General features: G+C 37.6%; 2 protein-coding genes across 3 annotated transcripts; both read right to left on the reverse strand.

Annotated features, from left to right (window-relative positions):
• Positions 1–14,750: 14,750 nt before the first annotated feature.
• dynlt2b (dynein light chain Tctex-type 2B) lies at positions 14,751–21,149 on the reverse strand. The gene is made up of 5 exons (XM_003449001.5): positions 20,789–21,149; positions 20,113–20,246; positions 18,454–18,523; positions 17,995–18,058; positions 14,751–17,916 (listed from the first exon to the last, which is right to left on the reverse strand). Exons 1-5 carry the CDS (start codon positions 20,833–20,835, stop codon positions 17,869–17,871), a joined length of 363 nt encoding a protein of 120 aa, XP_003449049.1. The 5' UTR covers positions 20,836–21,149; the 3' UTR covers positions 14,751–17,868.
• Positions 21,150–21,607: 458 nt separating this feature from the next.
• LOC100698331 (receptor-transporting protein 3) lies at positions 21,608–23,827 on the reverse strand. Of its 2 annotated transcripts, none has more exons than XM_025899053.1 (2): positions 23,592–23,827; positions 21,608–22,587 (listed from the first exon to the last, which is right to left on the reverse strand). In XM_025899053.1, the coding sequence occupies exons 1-2, from the start codon at positions 23,738–23,740 to the stop codon at positions 22,281–22,283; spliced, it is 456 nt and encodes a 151-aa protein (XP_025754838.1). In that variant the 5' UTR covers positions 23,741–23,827; the 3' UTR covers positions 21,608–22,280. The 2 variants fall into 2 exon arrangements, with proteins under 2 accessions (XP_025754838.1, XP_003449088.1); XM_003449040.4 differs by having other exon boundaries at positions 21,608–22,611; positions 23,592–23,825.
• Positions 23,828–23,879: the final 52 nt, after the last annotated feature.

A 23,879-nucleotide genomic window follows, 5' to 3' on the forward strand; every position in this document is an offset into this window, starting at 1 on the left:
TCTCAGCAGGACACGAGGTCAACTTGAATGAGCCACTTAAAAATGCATCTTGAAGATCAAAGAAAACACTTTTATTCTATTATTCTATTGCCCTTGCACAGTCTATTAAAGCACTACCTGTCTGCCAAAGAAGCCTGCTGCTCATTTTTCTTTTATGCTCATTTTTCATTGACTCTAAATTTGCATACTGGGGATTGAAAATGTCTTTAAACTAGGCTGGAGCCTACTTTAAGATGCCATATGCCATAAAGGCTGAGAGGCAGGACGAACCCTGTACAGAGTGGCAGTGGATGGGAGGATTAATGCCCCATTCATGCTCATATTTACACGACCAAACTAGAACTACTGGTTAACCTAACACATACAGATGTCTTTAAGAGGACGTCTGAGTACCCAGAAAGGTCCTGCACAGGGAAAACATGGAAACTGCACCTAGTCAGGCTCCAGCTAAGGGTTTGAACCCAGAACTTTCTAACTGTGAGTTGACATTTCTAACCACTGTACCACTGTGCTGCCTCCTTAAGGAGTTTGAGCTGTAGCTCATCCGCTCCAAGCTTCAACATGTTCTCCAGTAACAAGTGGCTAGTTGAGTTGTCGTTGCCTTTCAATCAGCTCAAAGCAATTAGTCCACCAACGAGTCATTTTAAATCAGAGAAATGCAATTCACTGGACATTTTCTCCTTTGCAGTCTATTCTTTGTAAACCATAGTGATTGTTGTGTGTGGAAGTGGCAGAGGATCACCAGTTTCAGAAACACTCACACCAGTCTGTCTGGCACTAATAACATTTTCTTCCCCATTCTGATTCTCATTTTAACCTGCTGAGTCCATCAGCAGTTTGCCTTGACCATGTCTACATGCTTGAGTGCGCTGACCTGCTGCCATGTGATTGGCTAAATGACATATTATAAAGCAGCTAAACAGATGTTCTTATGAAATAATCTGTGAATTTGTGTAGCGAATGTAATGTATATCTAACAACATAGTCACTGAAATGTGCACAAACTCAAATAAAATCTTATGTCATGATTGCTTAATTAGGCCTTTTTACTTGGTGTCACTGATTTTATCCTGTAAAAGTCAGAAATCGTGTCATTTGACACATCAAAATGGCTGAAGACCTGATGCTGGGACAGATGTGGGCACTGGTTTTCATCACACACAGGAGTAGACTGACATCAGGCACGTTCTCACCACTTGAAATCCTCTGTTTGATTTAGCCACGGTGTGACGCCTGGATAGAGCGTGCAGGAGGCAGGACATCACACCCGCTAGCTTTGAATTTTCTGAATATATTATCTGCTATTCTCCCATATTGGCTCAGTCAGACATTAAACAGATTTTGTACCAGGGAGCTAGTGCTGCAAAGACTGCTCAAAGATATTCATCGACACACGCAGCTCTGCCAGGTAATGCCTAGAAAGGTTCACGGCTCCCGTGCATGTGTGAAAACGGCTATAGACAGCTATCCCCAGGAGGAGAGGTGAAGACAAGTAAAACAAGGCCTGATGAATTCATCGCCACAACTCTCAACACACAGTCTGTCAGTAGATTGTAAAATGCAAACGCACAACCTTAAACGCAACCACTTAAACCCATCTGGGAGCGTGGAAACAAAAGATGAACCCTCGGCTGAAATTGGCCTGTCAAATAGGAACAACATTAATCTCACACAGCTGACATAAGCTTAGATCTTGTTTGAGTTCAAAAAAGAAAACAAGGTGGACACAGTGTATTATGGGCTCATTTCATCCCCCTTATGTGCTCTAAAGATGTCATTATGATCTAAGACAAGAGTTAGGAACAAAAGGCAGAGATATGAGAAAAAGACACTGAGAACTAAGAAGCCGTAATAACATCTGGTGCATCTTGGACCAAAAAAGGAGATAATTTGGTGAATCGTGAAAGGGGCTTATTTTCCTGTCCTACTTTCAACATTTCAGCGTCAAGGAGACAAGCTGGGTCCCTCAGTATAGGCTGTGACTGATGTCAAAATGTCCACATGAGGGACACTGAACCCACCCCTGCTCAGACACAGACCCAGACACTGGCTAAAAATAAATAAATAAATAAATAAAACATTTACAATACCTTTATGCTAATGGATAGACTAATTAGTCTGGCTAAAACCAGCAAAGCAAGAGAAAGTATGGTTTCCTCTTTGCTATCTTTTAACAACTGTGTTTTTGAGAGACTATTTTGCATTTTGGTCATGTAAAATTAAGTTACATTATACATAATTACAATGATGCACTTTATTGACTCGGCAGGCACACATAAACAGGACTGAATAAAAAACACTCTTGCTGCTATAAAAATCAAACCATGGTACAAATGGAACGTGACACACTGAACTTTAAGGTCTTAAATGTCTCGTTACCAAGGTTACCAGTAAAACAAGGCACTAGTGCAGTGGTGAGTTTTCTTGTCGGCTTCTCACCAAAAAGTTTTGTTCGTTTATTTGTTTATTTGTTAAGCCACACAAAGCATCTAACACAAGGCATGAACTCCAAAGAAGTTTTAAATTGAACTTTTAGACACTTTGTTACACTTTGTGTTGGGATCTTGTCAAAATTGATGGATTTATGAAAGCAGAAAACTAATGTCAGATTTTCATCCAACATTTAGTACAACATCTGTTTGACAACAGCCTTATTTTTTAGCGTGAAAATGATCCCAAACAAACTGCCAGTGCAGTAAAAGCATACCTGGAACACTATCCTCCCCCAGAGCCTGCAACATTATTGAAGCAGTGTGGGATCATCTTGAGAGAACAGAACAAAAAGCAGTCGACATCCAAAGAATTAAATTTCAATTCAATTCAGTTTTATTTATACAAATCACAACAACAAATCACAACAACAGCTGCCTCAAGGTCCTTGATATTGTAAGGTAAAGATTCTACAATGATACAAAGAAAACAGAGAAAACCCCAACAATCATATGGCCCCTTATGAGCAAAGCTGTGGCCACAGTGGGAAGGAAAAACTCCCTTTTAGCAGGAAGAAACCAGCAGATCCGTGCTAAGGGAGGGGCGGCTATCTACTGCGACCGGTTGGGGTTAGGGGATGAAGACAGGAAAAAAAACATGCTGTGGAAGACAACGTAAATAACTGAATGCAGAGAGGAGCAAAAAAGAAAAATAAGAAGAGATTTGAATGTCCTTCAATAAGCCTGGAGAACTATTCCTGAACACTACTTAAAGGAAACTTGTCTGAGAAAGTTCAGGATGTGTATGAAAGTATTAAAGAGCTGACGGGATGGCTCAAGACTTACACAATACTGTGTGTGGATTTGTCTTGACTGATATGATTATGAGTCATGCCAAAAGCATCTCTGTAAAGAAGCTCCTAATCCTGATAAATGTTTCCCTAGATACCTCTCTTTAACACTTCAGAGATTACCAATTTACACAGCATTGTCTCTGGCTAACAGATAATGGTAGAGATCATGGTTGCTGTAGAAACCGGACAATATTTCAATAAACTCTAAGGTGAAGGAAAAATGCACCTGTTCACTGTGCCCTTCAAACAGCCATCTATGACAAAAAAGAGTAAATTGCTCTCTGTGGTAATGCTTCCTCCTTACGTTGCCCTCTGGGAATGTAATGTTTAGTAAATTGGCATCTAATCTTTCAATTCAAAGGCCATCACTGATGTCCTGTATGTATTGAAAATGGGAAAAAGGAAGCCTGACAAAACCACTTTAAGGTTGTGCTCTGAGCTGCCTTTTGTATAGAGAATTTGGTGCTGTTCTTTGTAATAACGTCTGTCAATCAGGAGACAAAGTAAGCAAATAAATGAAAAATGCACTCAGCTTCATTGAACTTACATGCACATTGCATTCACCTGCATTGCAACTGAGGCTACCAACCATTTAACCACCACCAGCCACTGCAAGTTAAAGACGGAGCTTAGAGTTGAGTGTTTCCTGATATCACCAGGAACAATCTCTCATAATTAATCTGTTATTAAGTAACAAGCATCTACTAAAGCCCTTTAGCAACTCCTTTTTTCCCTTTTTTGAAGGCTTTAATATGTAACAGACAAAATATGGGGAGGATTCCTCAATAACTCTTTATTACTAAATAAATATACTTATAATATGTTTTTTTTTTTATTTGATATAGACTGTACATCTGTGTCCCTCTGTAGTCATAAATGGATTGGCTCTTGTATAGTATTTTTCAAATCATTCCCTCACACATTCATCCAAACACCTTTTCTGTCTTTTTTTCCCTATCTTTCTACTGTAAGAGCTTTCTATTATATTCAGTATCTTACCCAAAGATTGTTTGGCATGCAGACTGGAGCAGCCAGGGATGAAACCACCAGCCTTCCAATTAAAATACCCGCTGATCTACTTCCTGAGGCACAGCCACCGCTTTCATCTGTTCGCCTATTCATCCACAAACTCCTCCTACACATTCAGCAGTTGAGCTGCATCTTATTATAAATGTACATGTGTGTCAGATCTATGTTGGGGACTGGAATCCCATTTTAAACATTCACCTAAACCTACAGAAGCTGCACCTCCTGAGATATGTAGCTACACGCCGGGTTGAATGGCCTTCCACTTGAATGGTGTGGAAGGTTGCAGTGTAAGGATGAAATGATTACTACATAAGGTAGGATGTAGATTTCCCACAGAATTCTAAATCAAGCTTCGTACTCCTGAAGGTTACTAAAGGTACTGTTAACTCATACTATAATGTCACCGTGTTACCAGTGGGCTAAAATGACCCATTTTCAGCATTACTGCACTAATAAAATGTTATAAAAGTATTACATTGCTTTTACTTCACGACAAAAAAAAATCTAATTCATACCCACAAAAGCTAACTAATATATAGTATTATTTGAAGTCATCACATCGGCTGACAAAACCACCTAACAAGGAACTAATATCACAGTTATACAGAAGGACAGGACACAGCATGTACTAGTTTTAAAATTGTTACCTGCTGTTTTGTGTAATTATCACTTTCTTCTAGTTTTTAAGAGGAAAGCAATTTCCCCTTGAATGCATAATTATAAAGCAAAACTGATTAACCTTCACCTCCTGATTAAAGGCTACGAGAGAGAGAAAGCAAAAATGCTTTGTTGAATGAATTTCAGTCTTTACACCGGATTATCTTTAAGATCATATGCAATGACAGTAATGTAATTATATTAACTGCATTAATTCTTCATTTATTTGTAACCACAACTTAAAACGTTTCTGTTGTACTAGTACAGTTTAAGCATAGCAGTGTCATTGTTTATTCAGAAAATAAATCATTATTAAAATAAAATAAATCATTAACAGAATCATAATTTAAATATATAAAACAAAAAGAGTGTGGAGACTGTGAAACAGAGCTATGACAGTAAACAAGAACACCAAGCAAAGGGAGAAATATGGAAGCCACTTCACGACACTTCAAAGTCCCATTAAGACTCACACTAGCTGATTTATCAGAGGTTTTAGAAATAAAGGACTCATGTTGGAAATATATTTGCCTGTATTTATGTGTACAGCACACTGTGTATTTTTTTTCTTTTTGCAGTCTGGTAAAACCACTTTAATGTAATCTTCCAAACACAACAACTGCTGTTCATCAGGAGACAAAAGAAAGTAATTAAATACATTAAAAAGTACCTGAAGTTTCATAATATACACTTCATCAAACAAGCTTTCATTCACCAAGTGAACAAGAGCTTAAATGATGCAGTTTAAAGGTGGAATTTTCCTAATAACAGGAGCACAAACAACACTTCTTTATGTTCCACAATGCTCAAATGGTGACTCATTAATTAGGTAACCAAATGTTACCAAGTGTTCCTGAGTGTAGTGTCTAAAAACAATTATATGGATGTGTTTTGTACACAGTAAAGGGCTAAATAGAGAATTCAGCTTAGTACATTTTAAGATTGACCCTGATTATCATCCTGTAGCTTAAGGTGTCAGAAAGAAGGCTCTGTTGGTGGACATGAGCTTTGGTTATATTTCTGTACTTATCCTGTAATTGAGAACGAAGTGGATACAGAGCAGAAAAAAAGATGGCTGGTCTTTGTTTTGTGTGTTTTTGTTTTTTTGGTTTCAAAAGCAGGTCAGGATTGTTCAAAGTGCAAACATAAAGCAACTCAAAGAAAAATCATTTTCACCGGAAACCTTCTCACATTCGTGAATGAATATAAACAATTACTTCAGCGATGAGTGACTGCAGCCAATATTCTCCTACAGTAACAGCGGCGCATCAAAGCTGCTCATAAACAGCAAAAGTAAATAACAGCAATAAAAATACAATTACTCTGTGGAAAGTATATAAATCTGATACAAGCAGACAATATAACACGCTGCATCAGTGAGTGAAATGCGATGCTGAACAAAATAACTGAATTGGCATAAATTCACTGGGGCTTACAGCAATACATGAGCGTCAATAAGAAGATTATAAATCGTATGTAGGGATTGAAAAAAGCCAAGAAAAAAACCCAGAGTGTTCTCTGAGGACAAGCACAAAAACAACACACAAACTGCCACCAATAATTATTTTCGCCTAATTATATTAACGACCAATTCTTAATAGTTGGGTGGAACTATGGTGACCACTGCATCGACTGTGTTCATGCAAATCCTGCAATCCAGTAATTATGGCTAATTTATAAATATAGCTACTGAGAGGGAGTTTGATTATCATTGTCAGCCACAATGATAATTACAGGTTGCCAGATTAAACTATGCAGAAGATATGGCAGCGTATAAAAAGAAGACACAAATCTGACTTACATCGAACAGTATTTTAAGACTTCTTGTGGATATGCTCTCCCCCTCTTTCAAACTCCCGTTTTTGTTCACTTCACTCTCCCGGTTTGATTTATTGATTTAAATTGATCCCTATTATGTTGTTCTGAATGTAAACCTTACCAAGTATCTCCAACAATCATCATAGAGCCAGAAAAAAAAAGTTTTTAAAGAGATAAAAGGAAAAATGTACATTAAACAGGAAATTTTAAGTCAAGATTTAATGAACATTCCCTCCAACTTCATTCATATCCCAATTTATTTTATTTTTATTTTCCACACGTTTGTCCTTACGTGATTTGAGCCAAAGCAGTTTGAAATCATTTCTGAGGGGCAGGCATTTAGGTGCATCTGCTGGCTTTAAGCCGGAAAAGCAATTAAGGCTCAAGAGAAAAGTGTTTACTCTGAAAAATCAATAGACCTGCTTAATCACTGCGCATGCTTTTGGGAATAGGCAAACTAAAAGTGGAAGGTTTAAATAACACATCCAAACATAAACTGTGAGGAAAGCTGACCTGTTCATTATTTTTTTTTAAATAATAGAAAATGTGTCTGTGGTGTTTTACAAGATTATTCAATGATCTGGTGCAAACTTCATGTGATAAATGGCAGCATTTTTCACCAATAAAGGGCCAACTTTTAAGCATTGTGCTATTAATACCTGTGACAAAGACAAAGGCACAGCTGGTTTCTGTGATACAGCTTTAACACCCACACCGTGATGTCCACTAAGTGGCGGTTGAGACTATTTTAAACAGGAAATAATAAGCAACGCTTCTTCTGGGCTGCTGTTCTCAGCAAATCCCATGCAAAGACCAAAAGAAAAACAAATTGCTTGTTTCCACTTTCCAGCCTCCCCTAGTGTGGCTCTCAGCTCTAAGCCCTTTCCTCCTGCTGAGGATATAAATCTTTAACAACTGTTCACAAACATAATTGAATTAAACTAAGGAAGTCGTTTTTAAGTCAAAATATAATCACTGTTTCCCCCCAAAATCAAGCGTCTATAAAATATCAATAAAAAAAAAGATTCACCAGTGTTTTAAATCCAGTATTTGTTTTTTTATGATTATTTTAAAGAATTAAATATGTGAAGGGTTTCACCACTCTGTGAAACACTGCTTGAATAAATAGTTCAATAATTTAAAAATAACCAAAACGTGAATTTTGAATTCATATGCCCATTCAAACCTCTTTTTTAATGAATTAAGGATGAAACACAGAACTAATTGGACAACATAATAATGCAAATGATCCATGCTGAAAAAAAGAATCCCTGAGTGAAGCATGTCAACCATTTACTACATTCAGGCACAACATCCTCCAGGTGTATCTAGCGTAAAACATAATTATACTGCTTCCAGAAAAGCAGACAGTAGGATGAGGAAAGCAGATTATAATAGAGGGTATGAACAAAATGCCACAGTCGCTGTCTCCTGAGTGACAAACACACACCAGTTAGTATTTGTCACCGTGCATTCACAGCAATGTGAGGAGGTTTGATGTTTTAGTGCAATGTTAACAAAGATCACTGTTTTCTGAATGCAACAAAAAAATGTGCAGATTTTTCACACGATTGTGATCATTCACATCCTGTCAGCTAGAAGTCCTTCTGAAATTCATCAACTTCTCAATAGTACAGCATGTCTTAATATTGGTTTTGGTGAAGAAAAAGTTATTTAAAGTTTACTTAAAATTAATCTGGACTCTGAAGACATTTATATCCTATTATATTAAAAATCTTCAATTTAAATCTGATGTTTTTAAAAACTATAGATAACTATAGGTAATTTTGATAATATTTTTAAAAATGTCAAAAGTCACCATTATTCCTTTGATTGCAATGCACTCTGAGTGGTGATATCAACTGTCTGGAATGGTGAAGGAGCCTACGCTGAGATAAACATGTATTCTGTTCAACCTTTTTAATTTGAATCTGGCAGTACTGAAAACAAGCAAAATCATTGGAGTCTGTGTTGCAGCTGCACATTTGTAATAGACGAAGAAGCAGACGCTCCGTAGTAAAGAGCTAAGTTTCCTGTCATCAGCTGTTGGAGGTAAGGTTAGCAGAGGTATGAATATAACTATCATTTCATGACGGCCAAGAGAAGATCGATACACTGTGCTCATAAAGGGACAGTCATGGTAACCAACTCAGATAGACTGTGATCTTTAAACAGTGCTCAGTTGGTACTAAGGGGCCCAAAGTGTGCAAAAACTAATGTCCCTTACGCCATTACACCACCAATGCTAGTGTGAATCACTGAATGTTTTTCAAAGCAATGTTTTTCCAGTCTCCTATCGTTCAATTTTGCTCCTGTGAATTGTATCTTTAGTTTCCTTTTCCTTTTTAGTTTCCTTTTCCTAGCTGACAGGAGTGGCGCCCGGTGTGGTCTTCTGCTGCTGTTCAAAGATGCTGTTTTGCATACCTTGGTTGAACCTTCCTATCAGTCACTTAAATCACCATTCTTCCTCATTCTGATGCTCAGTCTGAACTTATTTACTTACTTATTATTTTAGTGCACTGAAAAGCTAGATTTTTTTAATCTGGCTGTGAAGCACAGCTGAACTGTGAATGAACTCAAATACATTATAAATATATATATTCAGTTTTATCAGCTGTGAGATGATTAGTGTGAATGGGATGAATTTAAAAAGCAGATGCTTTAATTATTGAAAAACATGCAAACACTGTATATGCTAGATTTGATTTCTTGGATGAGTATTAATTTAACTAGTTTCTGGGTTTCTCCTACTTACAAAGTTTACAGAGCATAACAGGAGAATAAAGATTAGGTGTAAAGATTAAGCTTCTAAATATTTAAACTTTTAAATTAAATAGACTGACATTCAACTGAAGACACACAAAACCATCAGTTTGAGAGATTAAGAGGACATTCATCTTTTTCTGATTAAGTTGGGCAGTTCTTCAGAGTAATAAAATGTAAGTTCAGAGTAGTTCAACTCCACTTTATATCCAGAGAAATAAAATCTACCCCGCTACATATACCAATCAAACTAGGAATCACTGACTAATTGTTTCATGATCATTTCAGCTCTTCATGTCTGTTTAATCTGTCACCATAATTCTTTTTCCTTTTTCAGATGAGGATCTTCTAAAATCCAGGGAAGATGTCAAGTGCCATGCCTAAGTAATCAAATTACAGACCCTGGACACAAATGTTCGGTGGGCTCTAACCAGCTTCTTTTGGTTGGGGCCTACCAATCAAAACAAGCTTATGGCTGATATATTATTTGAACCCCTGCTGATTTTGTAAGTTTACCCACTAACAAAGAAATGACCATTCTATAATTTCAATTGTGGGCTTATTTAAACAGTGAGAGACAGAAAAATTCCCCAAAAGTCCAGAAAAATGCATTTCAAAAAAGTCATAAATAATTTTGGCATTTTCATGAATGAAATAAGTATTTGATCCCCTATCAATCAGCAAGATTTCTGGCTCCCAGGTGTATTTTATATAGTAACGAGCTGATATATAAAAGACAGCTGTCCATGCAAGCACTCAGTCTATCCTCATGGAGTTTCAGTGATAATGAGAACGGTGTGGAACCAGCCCAGAATTTGGAACTTGTCAGTGATCTCAAGACAGCTGGGACCATAGTCACCAAGAAAACAGTTGGTAACATACTACGCCGTGAAGGACTGAAATCCATCACGGGTCCCCCTGCTTAAAAAAGGACATACATAGGCCCATTTGAAGTTTGCCACTGAACATCTCAATGATTCAGAGGAGGACTGGGGGAAAGTTATGTGGTCAGATGACACCAAAATCGAACTATTTGGCATCAACTTAACTCGCTCTGTTTGGAAGAGGAAGAATGCTGCCAAAGACTCCAAGAACATTGTCCCCACCGTCAAACATGGAGGTGGAAACATTGTGCTTTGGGGTGTTTTTATGCAAAGAAAAAGAGGACAACCGCACCACATCACAGGGAGGGTGGATGGGGACAAAACGTAGGTGAGAATCTCCTTCCCTCACCAAGGGCATTGAAAATGGGTCATGGCTTGGAGAGGATTTGCAAAACTAGTGGCCAACTACAAGACACGTCTAACCTCTGTGATTACCAACAAAGGTTTTACTGTACATGAGTCCCTGGGTTCATGCTGCCCAGAATACCCATTGGATAGTTCAGCTGGCACTTGTTAAGACAGAAACATATATGAAAGTGACCTCCAGGGTGATTTAACCCAACTTTTCAATTTCATGGACAAACTGAGACAGAAGAGATCTCAATTCCTTAACTGATGATCTTTGTTAAATAACTCCTAATTTTCACAACTGCTAACTGTGGTTAAACGGAACTTGTGAGAAAATAATATATAGGAGGAAAAGCCAATATAAAAATTTTATTTTTTAAATGCAAAGAGTATGAGATGTTTCCAAAATTCCCAAACTTCTAATAAACTCTTAAAATCCAAACTGTGTTTTAGCCCACATTTCAAAAACTGTACATCAGGAATGTAATCAACTAAAAGTAAATACAAATGTGTCTCACTTGTTTTTGATCTAATACCTTTAGAACCACTTAAAAAAAAACAAAAAAAAAACCTAACTCTACATCAAACAGACTGAAAATGGCACATGTGACAGATAAATGGCTGGTAATCACTGGGATAAGTAAGAGAAAGTATGTAATGGTGCTCACAGTGAAAGCCATGGTCGACCAAAACATCAATAAATTCATTTTAATACTTTAATACTAGATTAAATGTATTTAAAGAAGTTTATATACATATACATAAGTGGCGCCTGAGTCATTTCCGTCTGTGCAAGCAATTTTATATGAAATAAATTCCCCCATCAAACTCAGTTGTTTTGTTAATTGTCTGTTTGATCTAGAAAAGCTTGATTTCAGACATCATTTAATGGTGCCACTGCCACTGTGATGCCACTGCTGGATTCTAACTGATCTTCCATCAGCTCTAATTTCCATATAACTCAGTGAAACAAGGTAATCAACACATCACACCTTTGTCTGCAATAACCTAATACATATTTCAAAGTCAATTCTGCCATATTTGCCGGTCATGCACAGGAGTATATATTGTTTCACCCAGTCCACAAACAAAATAAGAATAATTCAAAGTTAGAAGAATATGAGTTATGCATGTAGAGTAAAGGTTTGAGCCCACAGGGCTGAGTGCTTTGCAGCCTAGGTTGGCGTTAATTTCCATGAAGAAGACTGGGGGGCAGCAGTGAGCTTTCCTGTACTATTTACTGTGCGCTGCTGTAAATGGAGCTGCTGCGGTTGGAGGAAGTAGATTTTTCGAACCACACAGTGATGTAGGTAGTCAAGATGCTTTCAATTCTGCCTCAGTAGAAGGAGCATAAAATCAGCCCCGGGGCTCTTGCTCTCCTCAATCTGCAGAGGAAGTACATGTTTACTGTGTGTACTGTCTGACCATAGATGCATTTTTGTTTGTCCAGGAAAGGTCGTCTGTGTTATGCACATCCTTAAATTTGGTGCTGCTCACCCTTTCCACAGCAGAACAATCCCTTTTGTTGTCTCCACATTTAAGAAGTCAATATTGCCACTGTACCACATGGCCAGTTGGTTGGCCTCTCTGTGTTGTATTTTTGGTGAGACCACAATAAGTTTGTGTCATCCACAAACTTAATGAAGCCACATGCTTGGAGGGCTGCAGTGCTCAGCGTGATGGTGGTCGATGTGTTGTTGTCGACCCAAAGTGCTTGTGGTCCCCCATTGATGAAGTCTATTATAAAGTAAGGTGTTCAGACTCAGCTGATCCAGTTTGCGTACTAACTCCAAGGGGGATGATTGTGTTGAATGCTGAGCTAAAGTCTATGAACAGCATTCTGACATAAGTGTTGTTTTTTCATGTGTGTGTGTGTGTGTGTGTGTGTGTGTGTGTGTGTGTGTGTGTGTGTGTGTGTGTGTGTGTGTGTGTGCGCGCGCGCCCTGGCGGGTGAGAGGAGGAAAGAGGAAATTGCCTGATAAGGGAAAACGGTCAAGACAAGCAGGGAGGATGGCTTACATGATTGGCCTTTTAAAATGCTTTGTGAAGATGAGGATCTGTGCAACAGGGTGATAATCACTAAAAAATGGCGACGTCTTCTTTGGTGCTGGTATTATGGTGGTAACTTTGATATGGGGTGCCTGTCTCAGAGAAATTTTGAAGATGTCGCTGAGAACATCATTGAGCTCCATACACAACTGGGTATGTCGTCTGGAACAGCAGCCTTGCAAGCCTTGTTTCCTCGATGGTGACAGGTATTCTGTGGAGGTTTGGTGCTGAGGTTGTTGAGTAGAACAATGTCACTGTCATAGGTCTGGTGGGTGTTTGTTGTCAGTGGTGGTTTAAATCCCTTTCCCCAGACTCCTAAAACCTTTCCTATCGCAGAGTGATTAGTTTTTTAATGTAGTGGTGTTTGGCTCTTCTGATGTCATGTGACAGGTTGACCCTGGCTGCCCTCAGACTGTCAGCAGATCTGAAAGCAGTATTCCTGGCCTTAAGCAGTCTGTAGACTTCCTTATCAGCCATGACTTCTGAATTTCCTGTATACTGAATATCCTGGTGTGTCATACAATTATTACATTTGGTCAAAGTGTCAGTGTTGTTGGTTTTAAGTAACTGTCTGCTTCAACATGACCCAGCCTGATGAGAAAAAGCAGTCCTGAGGTGCTTCAAATACCAACGCGCTTAGGCTTCTTCTGCTTTGTCTCACAATGTTTGCAGTATTTCTTTTCTGAATGGAAAGAAGTTACCAAGTTTGGTGTTGTGCTGGGCTGGCAAAGTAATTCAAGGCCCTGAAGTCATTATTTTAGCGTGCAGTCTAAGTTGTTATTTGTCATTCCGTTGATGTCTGGCAGAACCCAACTACTACACAACTACTATATTTGCACACCAACAAAGATAACTGTGACAACCTTGTGCACATTTGACTTGGCCTCACCTGCTTCACAATTAAGATTTACAGACTGGTCACAGGATAACAGATAACTATGTTAGTGGTAAGCTGATCATTTAACCTGTGACTTAAACAGCTTTAATCAATATCTGAGTGCAGCCCAAGAGATGACAGAATATACAAAAAGACAGAGACATTGACTGGAGGAAGCCAGTTGAGCAATCAGGCTAAGGAACAAAAGTAAGCCTTTGAAATAGCTTTTTAGGACTTTCTGGAAGAAGCTTCCTTTGTCAAAAGCACTCACCCTCCCTTTTATAGCCACAATCCAGGTCACTCAGGCCAGCCTCATCGTAATGGAACCAGGGTGAGGCTTAAAGTTACACCCCTATGTAATACCTGTGGCCACAGTTTAAAGTTCGGTCCTATAATCTTAGTAAACTACACTGCTTTGCTCCAAAAGCAAACCCAACTGAGTTTCTGGAACAGCTTAACTATTTGAATGTTGTTTGGCTATGCAAGTATTGAGGACGAGAGACAGGTGGGCTGTTTAAGCAAAGAAATGTACATTTTTTAATTTTCTAAAAAATAAAGGCATATTTTATTTATCTGGCTGATATCTGTCTTTATATACATTCCAAATTTCTACAGCATGCATGACTTACATTGGCTGTATAAAAAAATAAGAAAGTCACTGCATGCACCATTTTTGTGTGGATTGTTGCTAGGTGACCAAATAAGTACCAAAAGCCACGAATTTAACTAAAACTAAGGTATTTTGTATAGTGTTGTATAACGTATGGACTTTATGGTTTTGTTTATTATTGTTTTAAATGCCATTATGGCACTTTTATCATTGCCATTAAATTAGTAGATCTTTTTTTTGTAAACTATAGTTCATTTTTAAAATAAACTAATTAGTTAGTTTAGAATGTTTTGTATCATTTGTGCCACGTTTTAATAACCAGTGTACCATATACCTATAACAAGCATAAAATGTCACAGTCTGGCTGAGGTAGACTGTATGTGTTTGCAAGAGAGGACTCAAACGCAGACCAAAAACTGAACGTGACGCGGATTTAACAAAAAACAAGCCGTTTATTGAGGCTAGGAAACAAGGCACAAACAAAGGGCATAGGTGAAACTAAACAATAACCTAAACTGGGTGAACTAAAAATGAAAAAACCTTAAACATGGTGAACTGACATGGATACCTGAAGTTGTGACGTGGATGAGCAGACGACCTCACAAGGAATGACTGAAGACACACGGACTAAATACACAGGAGGATAACGAAGGAAAATGGAAACACATGGGGGAACAGCTGACACACATGAACATAACGACGTTACAAGAGGAGCGTAAAACTAAAAACATTGAACATAGGAACACAGGACCCCTTCAAAATAAAACAGGAAACAATGAGACGCAGACATGACAACATGAACTTGACAACATAAGACTCACAGACATGAAACACATGAAGGGCAAGGGAGACTTCACAGGGGTTGAAAACACAAGGGGGAACTAATAAGCAAATGAACATAGGAGACCTAATGCGCTTAAACATACTATAAACATCAAAATGAACTAAAACTCAAAACACTGGGTCATAAGACCCAGGATCGTGACATAAAACCCATTTCTGTTAAATGCCGGTTTCTCTACTGCAAAAGCAAGGCTGAACTGTGTAATGCAATCGCCTGGAGTTTACTAACCTTTTATTGCACTACAGTCCCATATCTTGTATATGTTAGTATAAACTGGTATATTATAGTCCCTAAAATGTTAAGTTACAGACAGATAAAAGACTTAAAGGAAACATCTTAACCCTTGACCCCTGTCCTGAGTGTTTCCCGAGGCTTTGTTGTGCTGTGGTGGATATTTTAATGCGTTGATTTTTTTCCTTAGATATAAGGGTCACTACAAATCAATAAAAACTTTTTCTGCAAACTAATGTATTCAATTACTGAACAGGTTTATCCTGATGTGAGAATTCGCTTCCAAACTGACAATGCCTCCATCCAAAGGGCAGATGAAACCACATCCCAGTCCAATTAAACACCTATGGATTTTGTTGAACGAAGATGTTACATGCTATTCACACAGACAGCAACACCTGCAATTCAGTTTATTTTCAATAAGAAGCCAAGGGGGCTATGAGTGTAGACAGGGTGTCAGTACAGCTTCTGGGCACAGTCCAGGGAGACTTCTGGGCACAAGTATGGAAGATGCCTCCATGTAATCAAGATGAAAAAAAAACTTTAAACATGCCATATTTTTTAAACTAAATGCTAAAGAGTTTAATTTAGAATTATCATGGGTAATGACCCAGTAGCTAACAATTAGCTAAAGTTTCATTTAAAATTCAAGCTATAAAGTGAGGGAATCGGCTTGACGAAGAAAAAAATGGTAATACGTAATGACATGGTCACAAAGTACAGGGAAGCTTTTCAGGCATGGTTTGATTATGGTGCTGTTCTATCCACATAAAAATATTACTTCTGCAGCTTTATACAGTCCATTTGTCTGTTGCATAAAGGGATGAAAAGATAGTAGAGCATACAAAGCTATGATCACTTCACTTCTGAAAGTGCCATTAAATAATCACAATAATGAAAACACCACAGAAGTAATGTTTGCAATAAGCCAACAAACTCATGATGTCTGAATCTGTGATGGAATAGATCGCAGTCAGACTGACTTTGATTCAGCAACCAAAGGACTACACTCTGAACAAACAGACAGAAAAATGTGTCGACATCCATGAATTTTAACAGACGTAACTGATCACTTGAAAATAAGCTTGAATCATTCATTCAGAATCCAAGAACATTAAATGCTTAACACTATTTAAATAACATAAAATGGTTCATAAATTTGCTGCATCAGTAAATAAAACTAAACATTTAAAGATACAACTTATAAACATACAAATTAAATCTTTTCCTGTTCTTTCATGACCTGTTTGTCAGCGGAGCCTTGTGTAATTAGCTCTCAGTTTGATGCCATCACTGTTCAAAACGGCATCACTTAATGAACATATGTTAATATATAGTAAAGAATAATTTGTTAATGTTTTGTATATTTACAGAAGGTGGGTTTCCTAGGCAATTCACGATTTCTTTTACTTCATCTTGGACATACTTAGACAGTCTCTGAGCTCTTATTTTGAAAGCTGCTGACCAGTTAGCGCAGGCCTTTCCTGTCTGCCATTTCCCATGGATAGACATTCATACCGAGGTTTCCTAAACTAACTCCACCATCTTAGACTGCAACTGCTGGTGAAATTCTACCATGAAGTTTTTTTTTATAGCTAAATCCAACCAGAACCTAAAACTGTTTCCAAGTTGTTTCGTGTTCTGTGCAGAAACAGGAACCAGGAGTACCGCCGCAAACTGCTGAACAATTTGTTTTTCCTTTGACGAAGTCGGGACTCGTGGCGGTTCCGACCCGAACACACATAACTTTAATAAAAAAGAAAAAATCCCTGCATCTGGATTTTGGCGATTACAGGCAGATACTGACCTCTGCTGGACCAGTTCTGCTAAGTCAACTGCTCGAAATAACAATACAATCTTTTGTTTTTTCACAATAACATTTTTCCTGTACCAACAATAGTCTTTTGTTTGTCTTTGATTCACTTTTTGTTGTGACAGTTGAATTTCAGCAGTGTGGGGTAAATAAAGTTATATTAATAGGTGTAGATGTGAAAAATTCAAATGTCACCAAATATATTAAATCTGACCTTTATTCATTTGTTTGCTGTAGTACATAAAACAAACTAAAGACTTTTGTGAGACTGTATGAAGACAATGCCACTTTAAAGGCTTTTGGCTTGGAATAAACCTGCTTGGCCTTTCTCTGTGCATCGAGAAGATGATCTTATTATTACATGCTGGAAACTGCACATTAAAAGCAGTTTGATGCTTCAGCTTTCAGAGAACTCACAGAGCTCAGATGTTACTCCTTATAAACAGTAACCTTACAGTAACAGTAACAGCATATTTATCATTTTTATACAATGGCAATGTTTTGAGGTAAGAAATAAAAGCCATAACAAGCCTTCATCTTAAATAAGTCACGAAATCCCACTGAGGTTTTTCATTTTAAAGACCAGATGTGCGTCGCTTCTTTAGTTGAGGCCAGCTCATTTTCATGTAAGTCTTTTTTTCCTGTGGTCCCTTCTCTCTTTCTTAGTAGTAATAGCTTCCAAAAACTGCAACCACACAGAACAAGCTGTCCTGTGGAGGGAAAATCAGACTGTTTTTTTAGGAAGTGGACTCTCGAATGATGAACATGTGACTGAGCAGAGCACTTACATTCATGAAAACATCCTCTGCATAGCTGTCTGTGTCAGCATCCCAAAAACACCTGGAAGACATCCTGGGGGAAAAAAACACAAACAGAGACCAAGCTAAGAAAATCCTAAAGTCTGAACTACTCTTAAAAAAAACTATGTTGAAAAAATGTAAAATAATGGTTGTGTCTTCTTTGGACGGTCCTACCGTGTTTGTTTTTACTGATACTTCAAATTTTTAGTGACTTTAAATCACTACAGTTTTACCTTAATCAGGTGTTTGCTGATACTGATCATGTAAATATGAAGAGCAGATCTTTGATAATGACCTGAATGATCCGCTCTCCATTCTCTGGTACCACATATGACATGTCTAAAAAATACACTGAGCCCTGAGCACTAACCTTAATGCCTGTGTCAAAGTCAGTTTCTAAAGTCAAGAGCAATACACTAATGTTTCCAGTACCAAATGAACACTTACTTGACTCCCTGCCCTCGCTGTTCTCCAATGACCACCTGCACAACAAGCTTATATTTGTCGAATCCTGAATCTGTTCACAAAGAGAATAGGAGTATTTTATATGTACATCCAAAAGAAAAAAAATACTGTATAACACAAATATTAGTCAATATTTTTAACCAATCAAATTTGTTTAAATGGGAAATAATTCATTAATATTGTGGGGCCAGGAATTTTTGCTCCAACAGCTTGTTGTGAAGATCCACAACCCTTTTAGTCTTGTCATTGGTGCATTTCCACTACTGAAACTTCCAGAAATGTTTGCATTCAAAGTCATTGTGGTACTGGAGCCCTGGAAGAGTCAACATGCATCAAAAAGCTAACGCAGAAAGAAAAAGATAGATCCCCAACACCACTGGCTAAAAATACAGCCCCCAACCATGACAGAGCCTCCACCATGTTTTATAGATGTGTACACACTCACTGTTGTGCCTCTGTCCTGACCTCCTCTATACATACTGATGACTTGAACCAAAAATTTCAAATTTGGATTTATCACTCATTAAGACATGTTGACTTTCAGTCCAGATCTTGTGTAATTTGATGTAATTTCAGCCTTTTCTCTCTTTTTCCTTTCTTAAAGAATGGCTTCCTGACAGCCATCATTCAGTGAGACCATTTCTGATGAACCTTCAGTGAAGAGCAGATGGATCAACAGAAGGGGCAGCTCCATCTCTCAGGTAATGTGTCAGGTCTTTGCAGGACTTTTCCTACTTCTTAAGGAAAAATCTTATTTACCTAATGAGGTCTTAATGACTTTCAGATACAGTTCATCTGCTATAGACAGTTTTTTAGGCCTGCCACGTCTTCTTTTCTCCTCCACTGGTCCAGTTTCCCCAATTTTGTATTAGCACACTGGACACTATGCTCAGATAAACTTGATTTTTAGATAATAACTTATTGTATTGTAACTTGTATAACTTATATTCAACTAAAGTAATGGGAACAATCATGTGTTTTTGTGACAGGCTACTAGCAAAGTGCCTAAAGACACAATTTAAAATTAGTTCTTTGGCAAGTTTTCTGTTATGTCTAGACACAAACAATGGTTCATCCCCTGAATGACTTATAGATCAGTCTTAAGTAGTTAACCAAAAAGTTATGAAAATGGTCAGGTAAAAGGACTGGACTGAAAATAAGAGAATAAGTTGGCCATGGCATTCAGAAAGCCTGGAGAACTGTTGCTCAGGACCAGTTTTAAAAAATTAAAAGAAAGTCTGGCTCCTAGGAAGAAAAATATAAAGAAATGAGGGGTGAGTCAAGACTTCTGCACAGTACTGAAGCTGAAAATCATGACACATATTGGCCTGTGGTGTAGCGGTAGCTGCATGAAAAAATGTACATGCAGCAGATTAAAATGCCTCATCTCTACAGGTCTGAGGACCACAGTGGAAATGCAGAAAACAACAGTTTGAAGGAACCTTTCAGTTACTTGAAAAAAAGTGCCTATGACACCTGGGTACCTCTACTTGAAACACAAGTTTACTGTTATTTAAACAGATACACAGATGGTTGCCACATTTCTTTTTATTATTAAACTGGTCATTTTAAGCAGCGGCTAATATTTTCAGAAATAATTGAATGTTCTGTCCTTTTGGACAGCGACAATGCTTCACTCACTCTTTACTTTGTCCTTAACAGAGTCTGCCAGTGAACGGGTCAGCTCTGGGACTTCCTCTGGATTGTACTGCACCCCAGACAGTCGCTCCCTCACAATTTCACGAATACACTCCTTCACAACAGCTGGCCTGAACCTAGAAGAATTAAAGGAAAACAACACGACAGCAAATGAACCTTCCATCGAGCACAACGAGCCTCTGATACACAAATATCTTAATAATGGTAACATGCATGCTAATAAACGTCATGTGAACAATAGATTCTATATTCAATAGACTATAAGTAGTTTTTTGTTTGTTTTTTTTTTCATTTTAAACTCATTTACCTATGGCACTGTATATTGTAATTACATGCCTAAAGTAATCACATTTGAATGCCCTGGTGCATCTGCATTGTACAGGAAAGATAGGTAAAGTTCCTGCAGATAAATCTGCATGAACACTGTAACAGACTAAACGTCGGTTAAAGATTCAAGTTTGCACACGTAACCACTTTATTTTGATTGATGAATGACAGTATTTATACTACTAAACTAAGTTTGACGTTAGATGTAATTTATTCAAGGCTGGAACAACTGAGCAGCTAAAAGTAGACCGCAAATCAGCTAGCTAAAAGGCTAAATTAATTTTGCTTTACTTGTGTGAAACAAGCCGTTTAACCACATAAATCAACTCACTTCTGCTGATGATTGGGCCGTATGTGGTATGTATCGGACTCCCCCATGATATATGAGTACTCAAGCTACAGTATAGAGCAAATAAAAGTGAAGAGAGTCTTTAAGAAGCTAGACAAATGCTACCCGTAACCATGGCGACGTTTTCCCTTGTTTCCTGTTTCAAAATAAGAGTACCGCTTAGGTATCCGGTTAGTTTTTCTTCCGTGTTTACATTAAAGTTTATCAAAAACAGCACGAAAATCACAGATAATGGCGCTACTGGACACTTTTCACAGTTTTTAACACTCGATTTCAGTTTCGATTTAACTCCGCTCTTCTCGGTGACTGGCTAAAAGATCAACAGCAGTAGAAGCTGTAGTAGGCCTCAAGCCGGTTGTCATTGACACTGCCCCCTGGTGATCATAAACAGCTACAACATGTGGACAGCTGTCTGCAAACCTTCCTTCATCATCTTGTAAACCTAAACACAAAAACCTTCTGCTACTTAGGAAATCGTTTCTTTTTCCAGCTAATGCATTTATACTCTGTCCCCATTAGTGATGTGTTACCGCCTTTACTCATACTTGATTCACACCGTCTTAAAAGGTCGTTTTTTGATATCTGTAATAATTTCAGCTACTGGGCTACTCATGGTATCTGTGTGACTTCTGAATGCAGCTGGTTTTAAGGCCTTTTTAGCTGCAGCCTGATCAAATCATGCTTCCCATTGCTCAACTTACCTGAAGAAAGAGACCCAAAACTGATAAGATGTGAGTAAATTTGTCTTTAAAGAACAACTTTCAGCTCTGACAATATACAGATGCAGACACATTTTCAACAGCGATTTCAAAAGTTTTAATTCATTTTAAATTTATGCTAGCTAAATAGTGTCATTATATGTGCAAAATCTGCATCTTTTTGCAATTTTTATTCATACTTTAAACCACAGAGGTTGTTAGCAAAGAGGCACAAAGTTGCACTTGTTTCATTTCAGTTGCTCGTTATATAGAACACTTCAGACCAGCAGGGGACAAAGAAAAATATATAATCTTACTAATAATAATATACATTTGTATATGATCTTTCATGTCATTTAGCTTACTTCATTAAACAGAAGACAAATAAGTAAATAAACTGCTGTCCACCTCAACAACAATGCATTCAACAGAAGAAACAATATCATAAATTCCCAAATTCTTATTGCAACATCACCACTATATTTTTTTATTTTATTTACAAGTCATTTTGTCATAGTGACTCCTGTAAACATTGCTACATTTACCGATAAAAGTAGACAATTTTGACTTATGTGCAATTTGTTTGTAAACAGTAAATTTTCACATGTCTAATCACAAATGGACTTCGTGTTTTGCTTGTGCAGAATTTGTGAATTGTATACATTTCAGCTTTGAAGTCATGACTGAGCATAACATTACCATTATGTGAGGCAAACAGCATAATTAACACCCCTGAATCAGATACTGATATTAATAGTAAATAGATTTAAAACTATTTATTTGTTTGTACACACTCCTTTCATGCACCCCTCACAGTGTTTAGGCTCATGGGGACTTTTGACTTCATAGAGTGTGAAAGGTCGGTAGCTTTCCTCGAGGTTTTCATGGTAGCACTTTTGTTTTATTTTCTCCACCAGTTTCTCCATGAGGGTGTTTATGTTCTCAGATTCAATCTTCGGATTCTCCATTGGAGCGTTGGTGCACTTCTTGCAGTTCTGACGTAAAGGCCTCACTTTGACGGTGCCCTGCCCGTTTCTCAGACACATGTGGAAGACCACCATCACCTTATTGGAAGGCCACTTTCTTCGACACATGGAACATTGGAAACTTGAAATTAAAAAAGAGAAAGAGCATGTCTGTTTCAGTATAAGTCAAAATGACTTCTAAAAATTCAGAATTTTTCATTTAACCACACAAACTTGCACTAAACTCATGATTTGTGTAAGAGTTGATAGCTGCCCTATGTGTTGCACTCAGAATTACATCTGTAAGTAGTAGGATGTTGGGTGGAATCAAATGCATTTAAAAGGGCAGTGGGAGCAGATATAACTGAGCTTCTCATGCTTAACTGTGTCCCCTCTGATGGATGAATGTGTGACTCATATGATGTTTATGTTTAAATTTGTTAAAAATTTACTATCGAGCTATGAAAGTTGAATAAATTTCAAAGAGAAGAAGCTTGTGCTTTTTATGTTTACTCAGCTTTTTTGTTTTATTTAGAGAATACTCAGTGGCAACTTGTGGATGGATAGGTGAATATGACCTTGGTATATTCATTACAGTGTTACAGTGATGTGCCACCACAGTAATACAATACATGTCATAAAAAGAAAGAGGAAAAATATATTTTTAGATGTAACTGAGCAGACCAAATTATTAGCTATTTGGCTAATTAATAGTGTAATAATGACATTTAAAAAGTGAAGAACAAGAACATAAAAGGAAAACAAACCATCTGATGTTACTTATTCCAGTTTACATAATACCAGATAGAGCTAGAATTGCTAGAATAGCTCTTCCAAGCAAGTATTGGTAGACTAAAATCTGTATTTTTAGGTAAAATTGTATTTATACCACTTCCAATTATTTTCCATCACTCAAACTCTGGAATTGCACCAAACAAGGAATGAACAAATATTCCTTAATAACTAAAATGTATCGATGTTGTACTGTAATCATGCACATTAATTAACGTAATGTAAGACATATTAACGTAACACAAATATACAATAGTGTAAATATTAATACTCATGCAAATACTACATGCAAACCAGCTGCAGCAATTAACAGCTGTCCAGCATACTGACCTTGCACTTGTGTTCCTGATGTACTCCTTCCAGTCCATGTTTGGCTTATTAGGCTCAATATTTTCATCATATTGTAATTCCCAAGAGTCTCCTTGCTTAAGATCTGTTGCTTTAATCTGAAAGATTTGTGTCCATTCTGGTGACAACATCTTTTGAATTAAAGTGGCTGAGGAAGAAAGAAACCCCCAACAGCTGATCTGTACCGTAAACACGGAACTCGTGAGAATGACTCCTCAAGCTGCGAAGTTTAGATAAGGCTGTACCAGCTGAGAAGAAACCGAAAGCTAC

This window comes from Oreochromis niloticus, linkage group LG15, assembly GCF_001858045.2.
Source record: "Oreochromis niloticus isolate F11D_XX linkage group LG15, O_niloticus_UMD_NMBU, whole genome shotgun sequence".
Taxonomy (NCBI): domain Eukaryota; kingdom Metazoa; phylum Chordata; class Actinopteri; order Cichliformes; family Cichlidae; genus Oreochromis; species Oreochromis niloticus.

Excerpts from the sequence above, each read along its gene's own strand:
- LOC100698331 (XM_003449040.4), bottom strand. The coding sequence starts at position 23,740 with ATGTTGTCACCAGAATGGACACAAATCTTTCAGATTAAAGCAACAGAT. Across the intron at positions 22,612-23,591 it reads ATCAGGAACACAAGTGCAAG|TTTCCAATGTTCCATGTGTC; the intron begins GTCAGTATGCTG and ends TTTAATTTCAAG.
- dynlt2b (XM_003449001.5), bottom strand. The coding sequence starts at position 20,835 with ATGGGGGAGTCCGATACATACCACATACGGCCCAATCATCAGCAGAA. Across the intron at positions 18,524-20,112 it reads TGTTAAGGACAAAGTAAAGA|ATTCAGGATTCGACAAATAT; the intron begins GTGAGTGAAGCA and ends CTTTGTGAACAG. Across the intron at positions 18,059-18,453 it reads CAGCGAGGGCAGGGAGTCAA|GATGTCTTCCAGGTGTTTTT; the intron begins GTAAGTGTTCAT and ends TTTTTCCCCCAG.